The sequence below is a fragment of the Mandrillus leucophaeus genome, unplaced genomic scaffold (assembly GCF_000951045.1).
Source record: "Mandrillus leucophaeus isolate KB7577 unplaced genomic scaffold, Mleu.le_1.0 Scaffold488, whole genome shotgun sequence".
Lineage (NCBI taxonomy): Eukaryota > Metazoa > Chordata > Mammalia > Primates > Cercopithecidae > Mandrillus > Mandrillus leucophaeus.
Window position 1 is genome coordinate 39,619 of NW_012105231.1, and position 13,494 is coordinate 53,112.

The 13,494-nt window shown below is 37.8% G+C and overlaps 1 protein-coding gene across 1 annotated transcript in view; it reads right to left on the reverse strand.

Moving 5' to 3' along the window:
• LOC105550476 (ribosome biogenesis protein BMS1 homolog) overlaps positions 1-13,175 on the reverse strand; it is a 24,023-nt gene extending 10,848 nt beyond the window's left edge. The window contains 4 exon segments of the mRNA XM_011995399.1: positions 3,005-3,084; positions 3,363-3,481; positions 5,423-5,618; positions 13,136-13,175. Of these exon segments, the coding sequence (XP_011850789.1) occupies positions 3,005-3,084; positions 3,363-3,481; positions 5,423-5,618; positions 13,136-13,175 (435 nt within the window).
• Positions 13,176-13,494: the final 319 nt, after the last annotated feature.

The following is a 13,494-nucleotide window of genomic DNA, read 5'->3' on the forward strand; positions in this document are numbered from 1 at the left end:
CTCAGCCTCCCGAGTAGCTAGGACTATAGGTGCCCGCCACCACACCCGGCTAATTTTTTTTTGCATTTTTAGTAGAGACGGGGTTTCACCGTGTTAGCCAAGATGGCCTCGATCTCCTGACCTCATGATCCGCCCGCCTCCGCCTCCCAAAGTGCTGGGATTACAGGCGTGAGCCACCGTGCCCGGCATAGAAATTTTTTTAAATAGCTACCAGTTTAGAATTAAGTCAAAAAACAGTAAGATTATGATGAATGGTAGTCTATAAGAAAATATAAGCAGATAAGACCAATTTTTTAAATTTAAGACACTTTAAAGATGCAAAATAATTTCAGAATTGATTCCTGGAAACTTCTAGGTTTAATATTAAAGACATTTCTATTCCTATATTTCCATAGATAACTAAAAATAACACAAAATGGAAACAGAAATGCCCACCTTTGATTAAACTAGGAAACATTCAAAACCCAAAACCACAGAATATATGAAGTTGGACTTGTAGGAAAGCACAACTGCCACTGCAGACCGAGGCAGCAAGCAGAGCTCTCCAGCAACACTGGACCAGCTCAAACAACAGGTGGAAAATCCTCACACCACATCTGATGCCACAGAGTGCCAAGGGGCAAGCAGTTGGTTGTAGGGTCAGAAAGAACAGGGACCAAACAGTCCCTCAGCTGCCAATCTTTGTCATCTAAACCAGTGTTACTCCCCTAATCCACACACTCACGTATACACCCAAATCCATGTATTGTGTGTGTCTCTGCCATACTCAGGAGGCTCTGACAACCCAGAGCAGAGCAATCAACATAAGCCAGGCTAAATAAATTATGGTGCATCCATAGAATGGAATATTATATTAAAAAGGAGGAGGCAGAGCTACAGTACTTACTGATTATATACCTCCAAGATATATTACATGAAAAAAGCAAAGCATAGAAGAGTGTGTAAAATAAGCTACCATTTGTGTTTTTAAAGGGTGGCATGTGTGTTTATATGTATCTGGAAGGATACTGCTCTGCAGGGCCCTGTGAGACCAGCGGTTAGAGCAAGGAAAGAGAAAACACGCATTGTGCGTACCCTGCATTAGTTAGAGTGCTTTACCAAATGTGTGTGCTCCTTTTGAAAATCTTAAAAAGATTCACATAGGCATCTCTCTCAATGACGGTTAAGAGGCTGGGAAGGGGAGCAGGGGTGGGGGGACAAAGAGGGAAAGGTTAACAGGTACAAAAATACAGTTAGAGTAAATTCCAGTGTCCAACAGCACAATAGGGTGACTATAATTTATTATATAATTCGGAATGACTAAAAGAATGAAATTGAAATGTTCCTAAAACAAAGAAATGATAAATGTTTGAAGTGATGGATATCCTAATTACCCTGATTTGATCATCACACACTGTATGCTTCTATCAAAATACCACATGTACCCCATAAATATTATATATCCATAATAATGAAAAACAAAAAGTAAAGGCATCTCTTAATATGTATGTCTTTAAAATTAGAAACTTGCTACATTTTAAATAAAAGAGAAACAAATGACCTCTATGAACTATTTCAAGTACACATGATTTATACACAACTTTACGTTAATAATAACACTTATTTTTACTAATAGTAGCATTACGGGTTCAAAATTCGAATGTTATTTAGTTTTCTGACATTACAATGGCACAACTTTAAAATCTGTATTACTTTTCACTTTATATTTTAGGGTTCTTCCTGGGCCAAAGGATAAAATCTGTAGCTCTAGAAAAAAACTAAATAAAAGGCTGGGCGCAGTGGCTCAAGCCTGTAATCCCAGCGCGTTGGGAGGTTAAGGCAGGTGGATCACCTGAGGTCAGGAGTTCAAGACCAGCCTGGCCAACATGGTGAAACCCTGTCTGCAATTAAAACAAAACAAAACAAAACAAAAAATACATAAAAATGAAAAAAACAAGGTATCTGTCACCCCACACTTCCTAATCAATATGGCGCATTTTTTTGCTAATTCTTTTTTTTTTTTGATGGAGTTTTGCTCTTGTTGCCCAGGCTAGAGTGCAATGGCACGATCTCAGATCACCACAATCTCTGCCTCCCAGGTTCAAGCAATTCTCCTTCCTCAGCCTCCTAAGTAGCTGGGATTACATGTATGTGCCACCTCACCTGGCAAATTTTGTATTTTTAGTAGAGACGGGGTTTCACCATGTTGGTCAGGGTGGTCTCGAACTCCCGACCTCAGGTGATCCACCCACTTCAGCCTCCCAAACTGCTGGGATTACAGTTGTGGGCCACTGCACCTGGACTTTTTTTTTTTTTTTTCGCCAATTTGTATTTTATTTTTGCTAAATTAAAAAATAGTTAATAAAATATCAGAAATAGTGAACATTATCATTTCCATAAATGCAAGAGCATGTATGTTTTCCACACACTGAGTACTATCCAGATTTTCTACTGATAAACTCTGACCACTTCTTCAGGCAATTCATGTACTTACTTTAGCATTATCATTAAGAATGAAGGTTCTAGAACCATCAGGAACAAAGGGTCCATCTTCACACAAGTTACTTAACTGTTGGGAGGCTCTATTTCATCTTATGTAAACTATAGATAATACCTACTCACCTGAAATATCAAGGGTTTATGTAAGCTAAATTTGTAGAAAGCAGTTAGCACAGTGCCAGGAAGGGTCCAAGAAGAAATGGTACTTACTATGATATATTTGTACGTATATATGTATGCATGTTAATATGCTGTTATTAGTTGTGTTCATTTAAGATTTTCTCTATCCTGTGATTTGCTTTTAGATTTTGGAATACATTTCATTGTGCACATTCCATTTGTATTACTAATATAACAACATTTATTACTATTATTATCATCATCAATTCAATCACATCTACTATATCCCTGAAGATGACCATGATTCCTTTAATAATCATAAAACTCTCTTCCCTTCACAGGGTAAATAACCTATCACAACGCTGTAAGTCTCCATCAGCACCCCAGGCTGCCCCTGCTGACTTACCAGATCTGCTACTTTAGCCAGATCAATCATCATGTTAATGTCACACCCACATTCAATAATGGCGAGTCTGCGCTTTTTACCTATAAGTGAAAAGATGAAAATTTTACTTTAAAAAGACCCTGAAAAAACTCTAAGCATCAACTCTAACTTTCATTTTTAACTGCATCCAGTAAAACACCATATACATTTACAGGAGTGTACCAGAAGTTCATTTTTATAGGCAAAAACTGATAAAATAAAATAAATTCCATCCTGTTTCTCTTGCTGTGTTCTAAATTTAAATAATATCAAAAGTCTACCCAGATGAATAAAAGTGCTCGAACAGGGAAAATTCTGACTGGACAGGCTCCATGATAACCATGATCCTGCTGTTCAGTTCCAGGTGTCTTCACCTCTATCAAAACTTCCCGCATTCCCACTATCGCTAAAAACTTCCTCAAACATAACGCAACAGAATATTCAAAACAATAATTATGTCTAAATTAAGGTAAAAAGAAAACGGTCAAGAAAAATATGGGCTGGGCACAGTGGCTCACGCCTGTAGTCCCAGCACCTTGGGAGGCCAAGGCAGACCAATCCCTTGAGCCCAGGAATTCTGAGACCACCCTGTGCCACACGGGAAAACCCCATCTCTACAAAAAGAAAAAAAAAACAAAAATTAGCCAGGCGTGGTGGCATACACTACTCAGGAGGCTAAAGTAGGAGGATTGCTTGATACTAGGAAGTTGAGGCTGCAATGAGCTGTAATCACACCACTGTACTCCAGCCTGTGCTACAGAGAAAGACTCTGTCTCGAAAAAAGGAAAAGAAAATACGGTTGCGCCACAGATAAAGAAAAGTCTCAATTCAACTATATTATTGCAATAACAAGAGATTTCAGAGTGTACATTGCCATTCTACCACTAGAAGTTTGTTTCACCTTCCCTCAAACTTGGAAACGTCACCATCTCCCAAAGCTGACAAATTCTCATGGGAAAAAGAGAAAAGGCCCACTTCCACCAGCATGTGGCTTCATAAGGGCAAGCATGTGCACCTGGCACATAGGAGGTACGTGCTCTCTGTTAAATGATGTGTTCACAGTGACCAGGCCTGCTAGGCCCTTCCAAGGAACATGCTTGGCAAAGTCATAGAGCAGTCAGGATAAGATACGTATCACATCCTTACCTCTGGGAATTTACCCTTTTCTGAATTTATAACTAACTTAGTAAAAGTGTAAGAGAGGTAACATGATATGAAAATATTTAACATGTTCCACTCAAGAAAACAACAAACACACGCATGTCCGTCAGATAACAATAGTCACACCAACTCTGTGTCTGTGGCGGCATCTTCTACCTGACACGATCGTCACAGGGCCTCTGATCTCGGTCAACTTCTGCCGGGCGAAGTTCCGAATGAGGCATTATATCAAAGTGCGCTTTCCAACTTTGGAGGCCCCGTCACCACTGCCACTATTGGTGGGGGCTCTAGTGGAGTTTGATCAACCACTGGAATATGATGCTTTTTGTCTTCAAATCCTGACTTGTAGTCATTAAAAAAAAAGTAAACTCATTTTCAAAATAGAGTGAAAGGCATCAACCTTATAAGTAGACTTTTTTTAGTAGACTTATAGATATGAGTACTTTAGTGTATTTCATAGAGAGTACAAAACAATATGTAAATATAATTAACCTGTCAATTATTAACTTGTTAACTACTGGCCCCCATCCAAATAATTGCTGTTCAATAAAGATGTAACAAGATGACTTCAATAGTATAGAGAGTTGAAAATTAAACACTCCTTAAACCTGACTGCTTTATGAGTGATTTTAATAGTTTTTTTAAAAACCAAAAGGTAAATACCGAGGCAGTGCATCATAACAGATAAGAGCAGAGGCTCTGGAGTGAAATTTGGCTCTCCTACTTACTAGTTATATGATTGGAGGTAACTCGTTTTCTTGACCTCAGTTTTCTTACCCATAAAATGAGAGCAAGAATGATTCCTACTCTGGTAAGGCTGCTTGAAGAATTTAGTTGAATAGTGTTTAAAGTACACTGCTAAGAATATCACAAGGACTTACTAAATAAAGCTATGTTAGTATTAAATATTGTAACCTTTGTATTTCATATTACAACTTTGTAAAACATATCTGGGTGGGGGAAAGCACACTTATCACCATAGAAACAGTTTAAAGTTTAGGAAAAAACAAATTCTATAAATTCTTGTATCTTGGGCAAGAAACACCAACCAGTGTGCAGATGCTGGAGGCAAGGCAGCTTCTATGGGAAGTCTTCTCAGTTTTAGTGAAAGCCACACAGCATGCATCTGCATGTCCTTTGGAGTGGGACTAAACTCGTAAATCCAAATGTCACCTGTGAGAGGCTCCTAGTATTTAAAAAGAATCAATGGAAGAAGCATCAGACTGTAGCTAAACATACCTGTGAAAGGATCGAGCCATCCGCACAGCAGACTGAACTGCAAAGGCTTTGGGATTTCTCTTCTGGGCATCTCCTTCATCTCCTAGCTGGAGATCCTGCAGATGCCGCTTCTTTTTCTTTTCAGCTTTGGGCCCACTGTTTTTCTTTCTGTAAAATTTCTTTCTGTGTTTCTTCTGGTCTTTAGTCTCCACAGTGGCTATTTACCAATAACAAGTAACTGTAACCTACAAGGAAGAAGGCTGGGGTAAGAAGGTGGGAGAAGCATTTTACAATCCAGGCAATACCCAGGGAAAAACAGTAAATTTCATATATTTCGTTATGAAGAGATGATGTATATGTTGATTCTTTGAGATTTTCTGCATAGACAATCATGTTACCTGTGAGCAAAGGCAGTTTTATTTGTTCCTTTCTCATCTCTATTGTTTCTTTCTTACCTTTTATTTTCTTTTCTTATCACATTTGCTAGAACTTCCAGTATGATACTAAATAGGAGTGGTGAGGGTCATACTCTTTCCTTGTTTTAAATCTTAGAGGAAAGGCATCTAGCTTCTCACCATGAAGTACGATGTTAGCTGCAGGGTGGTGGTTGTAGCTATTCTTTATCAAGTTAAGGAAATTCCCCTCTATTCCAAGTTTGCTGAGAGTTTTCATCATGAATGGGTGCTGGATATCACATACTTTTTATTTATTGATATGACCACATGATTTTTCTTCTTCAATATGATGGATTACATTTATTGATTTTCAAATGTTGAACTAGCTTCACATACCTGGAATAAAACTCTCTTGTCGTGATTTATAATTCTGTTTATACAATAGTTCATTCAATTTGCATATACACATACACACATACACACACACACACATATATATATTTTTTTTTTTTGAGATGGAGTCTTGCCCTGTCACCCAGGCTAGAGTACAGTGGTGTGATCTTGGTTCACTACAACCTCCGCCTCCCGGGTTCAAATGATTCTCCTGCCTCAGCCTCTCAAGTAGCTGAGATTATAGGCACCCACCACTGTGCTGGACTATTTTCTGTATTTTTAGTAGAGATGGGGTTTCACCATCTTGGCCAGGCTGGTCTTGAACTCCTGACCTCAGGTGATCCACCTGCCTCGGCCTCCCAGAGTGCTGGGATTACAGGCATGAACCACCACACCCAGCTATCAATTTGCCAATATTTTGTTGAGAATTTTGCTTCTCTGTTTAAAAGAGTATTAGTCTATGCTTTTCCTTTCTTGTAATTTTTTTATCTGCTTTTGGTATTAGAGTTATGCTAGCCTTACAGAATGAGTTAGGGAATGTTCCTTCTAGTTTTATTTTCTGAAAGAGATTGCAGAAAGTTGGTGCCATCTCGGCCAGGCATGGTGGTTCACGCCTGTAATCCCAGCACTTCGGGAGGCCGAGGCGGGCGGATCACGAGGTCAGGAGATCGAGACCATCCTGGCTAACACAGTGAAACCCCGTCTCTACTAAAAAATACAAAAAAATTAGCCAGGCATGGTGGCGGGCGCCTGTCTTCCCAGCTACTCAGGAGGCTGAGGCAGGAGAATAGCGTGAACCCGGGAGGTGGAGCTTGCAGTGAGCCAAGATTGCACCACTGCACTCCAGCCTGGGTGATAGAGTGAGACTCCATCTCAAAAAATAAAAATAGGCCGGGCGCGGTGGCTCACGCCTGTAATCCCAGCACTTTGGGAGGCCGAGATGGCCGGATCACGAGGTCAGGAGATCGAGACCATCCTGGCTAACACGGTGAAACCCTGTCTCTACTAAAAAATACAAAAAAAACTAGCCGGGTGAGGTGGCGGGCACCTGCAGTCCCAGCTACTTGGGAGGCTGAGGCAGGAGAATGGCGTAAACCCGGGAGGCGGAGCTTGCAGTGAGCTGAGATCCGGCCACTGCACTCCAGCCCGGGCGACAAAGCGAGACTCCGTCTCAAAAAATAAATAAATAAATAAATAAAAATAAAAAAAAGAAAGTTGGTGCCATCTCTTCCTTAAATGGTGAAATTCACCAGTGAAACCATCTGGGGCAAGTGCTTTCTGTTTTGGAAGATTAAGAGTTTTTTATTTATTTAATAGGTACAGGTTTATTTAGATTACCTCCTTCTGTTTCTGTTCTCCTAACAGAACCCTGTGAAACCTGAAGAAATTACAGCACAAGGTACCTGTAAGGCACATGAGGTAACTGTGAGGTGCAGGGAAGGTGGACGACTAGGCAGCCAATGCAAGGGCAAGGGTAGGAAAATGTTTTTGAAAATAACATAAGATGATACAGAAACTTCACTATGGAGGACAGAAGATCAAGTTGCCAGTCCATTTGAGGAGGACTCCACTTTAAGAACCCTCCCTCATCCTATGCAGCCAGACAACTAAACCTTCCACTGCCAGAAATAAACGGAAGGTTTATCTTTCAGATAAATTAAACCACAGTAGCCCTGAGCCCAGGGACACTGGGCACACAGACACACATGTGGATAGGCTACAGTATCCTCCCCAAACAGCATTTTAAAGTGAGTTCTACATATACCAACAGGCACAATTATCAACCCTCTGCTTCCATTCAGCTTCCATAACAGTTGCAGTCAAATATGTAGCCCTTAGCAGAAAACTAAGTTATTTTCATGAGAAGAAAGCTGACCAGCTCAGCAAAAAGACTCACGAAAACCTAAAAGAAATACACAAATTCCTAGATACACACAACCTACCAAGATTGAACCATAAAGAACTTCAAAACCTGAACCGACCAGTAACAAATAATGGGATCAAAGCCTTAATAAAAAGTACCAACAAAGAAAATCCTGAAAGCAACAGCTTCATTGCTGTATTTTACCAAATATTTACAGAAGAACTAATACCAATCCTACTCAAACTATTCCAAAAATAGAGGAGGAAGGAATATTTCAATGGCTGATACTTAAACCAAAGACACATTAAAAAAGAAAACCACAGGCCAATATCCCGAAGGAACATTTCAGGCAAAAATCCTCAAGAAAATTTATAAGCAAAACAAATTCCACAACGTATTAAAAAAGTATTCATAATGACCAAGTGAAATTTATCCCAGGAATGGAAGGATGGTTCAACATATGCAAATCAATGTGATCATATCAACACAATGAAGGACAAAAATTATATAATCATGTCAATTGATGCTGTAAAAGCATTTGATAAAATTCAACATTTTATTGTAAAAATGCTTAAAAAACAGGGTATAGAAGAAACACACCTCAACACAATAAAACTCATATAAGACACACCCATAAGTAGTATCTTACTGAATGGGGAAAAAAAACTGAAAGCCTTTCCTCTAAGATCTAGAAAAAGAGATGCCCACTTTCACCACTATTAATTCAGTATTAATTGAGCTTTTTCTGGAAGTACTGGAAGTCGTAGCTAGAGCAATCAGACAAAAGAAGGAAATAAAACACATCCAAATTGGAAAGAAATCAAATTATAATTATTTGCAGACAATCTCTTATAATTGGAAACACCTCAAGACTCCAAAAAACTATTAAAACTGGTAAATTCAAGAAAGTTGCAGGATACATAATCAACATTAAAAAAAATGTAGCGTTTTTATATGTGAACATCAAACGTTTTGAAAAAAACTAAGAAAGCAATCCCATTTACAATAGCTACAAATAAAATGAGGAATAAACTTAACCAAAGAAATGAATGATTGCTACAATGAAAACTATAAAACACTGATGTAAGAAATTGAAGAGGGCACCAAAAATGGAAAGAATTCCAGCTTCATGGACTGGAGGAATCAATATTGTTGAAATGTTAATATAACTCAAAGAAAACTACAGGTTAAATGCAACCCCTATCAAAATATCAATGACATTCTTCACAAAAATAGAAAGAATGGTTCTAAAATCTATATGGAACCACAAAAGGTCCAAAATAACCAAAGCTATCCTGAGCATAAAGAACTAAACTGGAAGGATCAGATTACCTGACTTCAAATTATACCATAGACCTATAGTAACCCAAACAACATGCTACTGGCATAAAAACAGACAAAAAGACCAATGAAACACAATAGAGAACTGGAAGAAATCCATCCATCTACAGTGAGCTCATTTTCAATAAAGGTGCCAAGAACATACACTGGAGAAAGGATAATCTCTTTTATAAATAGTGCTGCAAAAATAGGATATCCATATGCAGAGGAATGAAACAAGACTTCTATCTCTCATCATATATAAAAACCAAACCAAAACAGATTAAAGACTTAAATCTAAGACCTCAAACTATGAAACTGCTACAAGAAAACATTGGGGAAGTTCTCCAGGACATTAAACTGGGAAAAGATTTCTTACCCAATACCCCACAAGCACGGACAACCAAAGCAAAAGTGGACAAATGGGATCCCATTAAGTTAAAAAGCCTCTACACAGCAGAGGAGACAATCAACAAAGAGAAAATCCACAAAATGGGGAAACATATTTGCAAACTATCCATTTGATAAGGGATTAATAACCAGAATATATAAAAAGCTCAAACAACTGTATAGAGAAAAATGTAATAATCTGGGGCAAAAGATCTTAATAGACGTTTCTCAAAAGAAAAAATACGAAAGGCTAACAGACTTAGGAAAAGGTGATCAACATCACTGATTATCAGAGAAATGCAAATCAGAACTATGAGGAGGTATCTCACCCCAGTTAAAACGGCTTTTATTCAAAAGACAGGCAATAGCAAATGCTGGTGAGGATATGGAAAAAAGCGAACCCTTGCATACTGTTGGTGGGAATGTAAATTAGTCCAACCACTATGGAGAACAATTTGGAGGTTCCTCAAAAAACTAAAAATAGAGCTACCAAAGGATCCAGCAATCTCACTGTTAGATATATACATGAAAAAGAAAATCAATATATCGAAGACATAGCTGCACTCCTATGTTTACTGCATTACTATTTGCAATATCCAAGAGGTGGAAGCAACCTAAGTGTCCACCAACAGATGAATGAACAAAGAAAATGTGCATATATACAATGGAGTACTATTCAGCCCTAACAAAGAATGAGATTCTGTCATTAGTGACAACACGGAATGGTGCTGGAGGATATTATTTTAAGTGAAGTAAGCCAGTCACAGAAAGATAAACTGTGCACATTCACAGTCATTTTGGGGAGCTAAACATTAAAACAAACTCACAGAGATAGAATAGAATGCTTGTTACTTGAGGCTGGGAAGTGTAGTCGGTGGGGGGGAAGTGAGGATAGTAAATAGGTACAAAATATAGTTACAATAAATAAGATCTATTAATTGGCAGCATAACGGTAACTATAGTCAGCAATCGCTTTTTGTACATTTTAAAATAACTGCGTATAACTGAATTGTTTATAATACAAAGAAATGATAAATGTTTGAGATGATGGATATCCCATTTACCCTGATGTGATTATTATACATTACATGTTTGTATCAAAATATCTCATGTACCCCATAAATATGTATACCTAGTATGTACCCATAAAAACTAAAAAGACCCATGAATGCTGACATCTGGGGATCCCCTAATACAATAGCGGGTTCTGGCTGATCATCCCACAGGGAAGCCACTCAGCAGCCACACAGTTCCCCATACACACACATACTGCTAGTAACCAGCTTTGTCAGTGTATAAACCTTAAAATATGTGCAGACAGTATCACAAGTCATAAGGGAAATGGAAAGCAAGACCACAATGCGGGACAACTTCGCACCCATTAAAATGGCTATTATAATGCAAACAAACAAAAGATGGGACATAACAAGTGTTGACAAGGATATGGAGAAAATGAAACCCTTGTGCATTACTAATGGTAGTGTAAAGTGCTGGACTGCTCTGGAGAGCAGCATGGTGGTTCCTCAAAAAGTTGAACACAGAATGATGATTATGACCCAGTAATTCCACTTTGAGGTACACAGCCCCAAGAATTAAATGCAGGGACTCAAAAAGATATTTGTATAGCAATGTTCACAGCAGCATTACTCACAGTAGCCAGAAGGTGGAAGCAACACCGTGCCCACCGGTAGATTAATAAACAAATGTGACATATGCACGCAATGGAATATAATTCAAATATTATTCATTTTTAAAGGAAGGAGATTCTGATGCATTGGATGAACAATGTGGATGAACAATGAAACCTTGAATACATTATGCTAAGAGAAATAAGCCAAACACAAAAAGACAAATACTATATGATTCCACTTATATGAGGTATCTAAGATAGGCAAAGTCATAGAGGCAGAAAGTAGAATGGTGGTTAACAGGGCCCGGAAGATGACTGGAGTTAGGAATTACTGTTTAACAGGTACAGAGCTTCAAATGAAAAAGTTCTAGAAAGGAATGGTGGGAATCATTGCAAAACATTATGAATATAGTTAAAGCAACTGAACTGTACACTTAAAATAGTTAATATGATACATTTTATGTTACATATATTTTGCCCAATGAAAAAATAAAAATATATAAGCACAGAGCAAATGATCACCAGGCCTTTGAAGAAAGCCTATTAAATAAAATTAAGAAACCAGAACACTAGGTGGCAATGGGGCGAATCGAAGAGGTGGGCAGAGAAAACAGAATGCAAGGGCAAGGTCAAGAGAACACTTTTGACAACTGAAAGTAAGAACATATGAAAATGTCACCAGAAAGATAGAAAATCAAGGTAAATTAGATACCAGAAAATTAAACACAAAATACAAAAAATGAGAGAGGAAGATGACAAAAATTAGAAAATCAACTCAAGAGGTTCAACATCTAACAAGAGATCCAGAAGAAACAGGGAAGCTGGAAGGGAAGAAAATTACTATAGAAACAATAGAAAGATATTCCCAAGAATTAACAAGAAAAACAGATATGTACCACTAGAGGTTCATTGAATGCACAAATTTAAAAAAAAAAAAAGCCTACCCCATAATTGCAATGGTATATGCTAAGGATATGCAGAATATTTTAAATGCTTCTTAAGCGGGTAAAGCCAGAGTGGTGCAGACTGGGGGAGAGACAGGTCACATACACAAACATATTATTTTGAAATATAAAAATACATTTTTTAAAAATAAAAATTGTTGAAGTTGGCTGCATCTAGGGAGTAAGTAGGAAGTACTGAATCAAGAGCAGTCTGTTTTTTGTGAAGTCTTATACCACCATTGGACTTCTAAAACCATGTTTCTTTAAATTTTATCCTGGTTCTCTTTCAAAGTAATGTATATGCAATTTGTATTTACATGTAAAAATATGCAGGTGAGAAATGCTAATATAAAATTATTCCAAAGCCTTTTCTAAAGTGTCAAGAAGTGCTAGGATTTACTTAGCAGAAATCACCTGAGGATGAATTCCTTGTCAATTCTGGGAAGTGACTGCCAGAGAGAGGAAAAACAGAGTGGTCACAAAACTGTGATCAAAAAACAGTCTGATCAAAACATACACTAAGAAATTCGTAATTATTAGATAGAAAAGACAAATGTGCAGATTCCCTGAGACTCCTCACTAAGTTAGTATTTGCAGAAGTAAACCATATTTTAACCGTTCAGTTTCCTTTGGGACCCATTTAGTTTTAAAAACATTCCATATTAATGAAATACCTAAATCTATTAGAAATATTCTTTCAAGACATCAGAAAGTCAAGATAATTTGACTAAGTAGCTAAAAATAAACTCATTTTGTAGAAAGATTGCAAGTAAAATGTTCAATAAGTGAACATTTTACCACAGGTTATTCTGGCAATGCTGTACTTCTTGTAGTTCATGGCAATCTATGTAAGAGTCCTAGTCTAGTCAGAAAAGAGGTATTTTACCTAATTAAAAGAAACAAAAATGTAGTATTCTGTTGTTTTTGACTCCATCTCGAGTTGGATTAAGAAGGCTTATTCTGAAATAGCACAGAAAAACATGTGAATCTTCTGGATCACGATCACTATTACAATTAAGATGCATCTGAAAACAGCATGGGTCAGCTACAGATTATGTCAATTCCCAAGACACAAAGTTTTACAGACTTCATATACAAAGCTCTCAACTCACAAAGGTGAAAAGATAACTGACTGACTAGGTCAACAAGCAAACCAT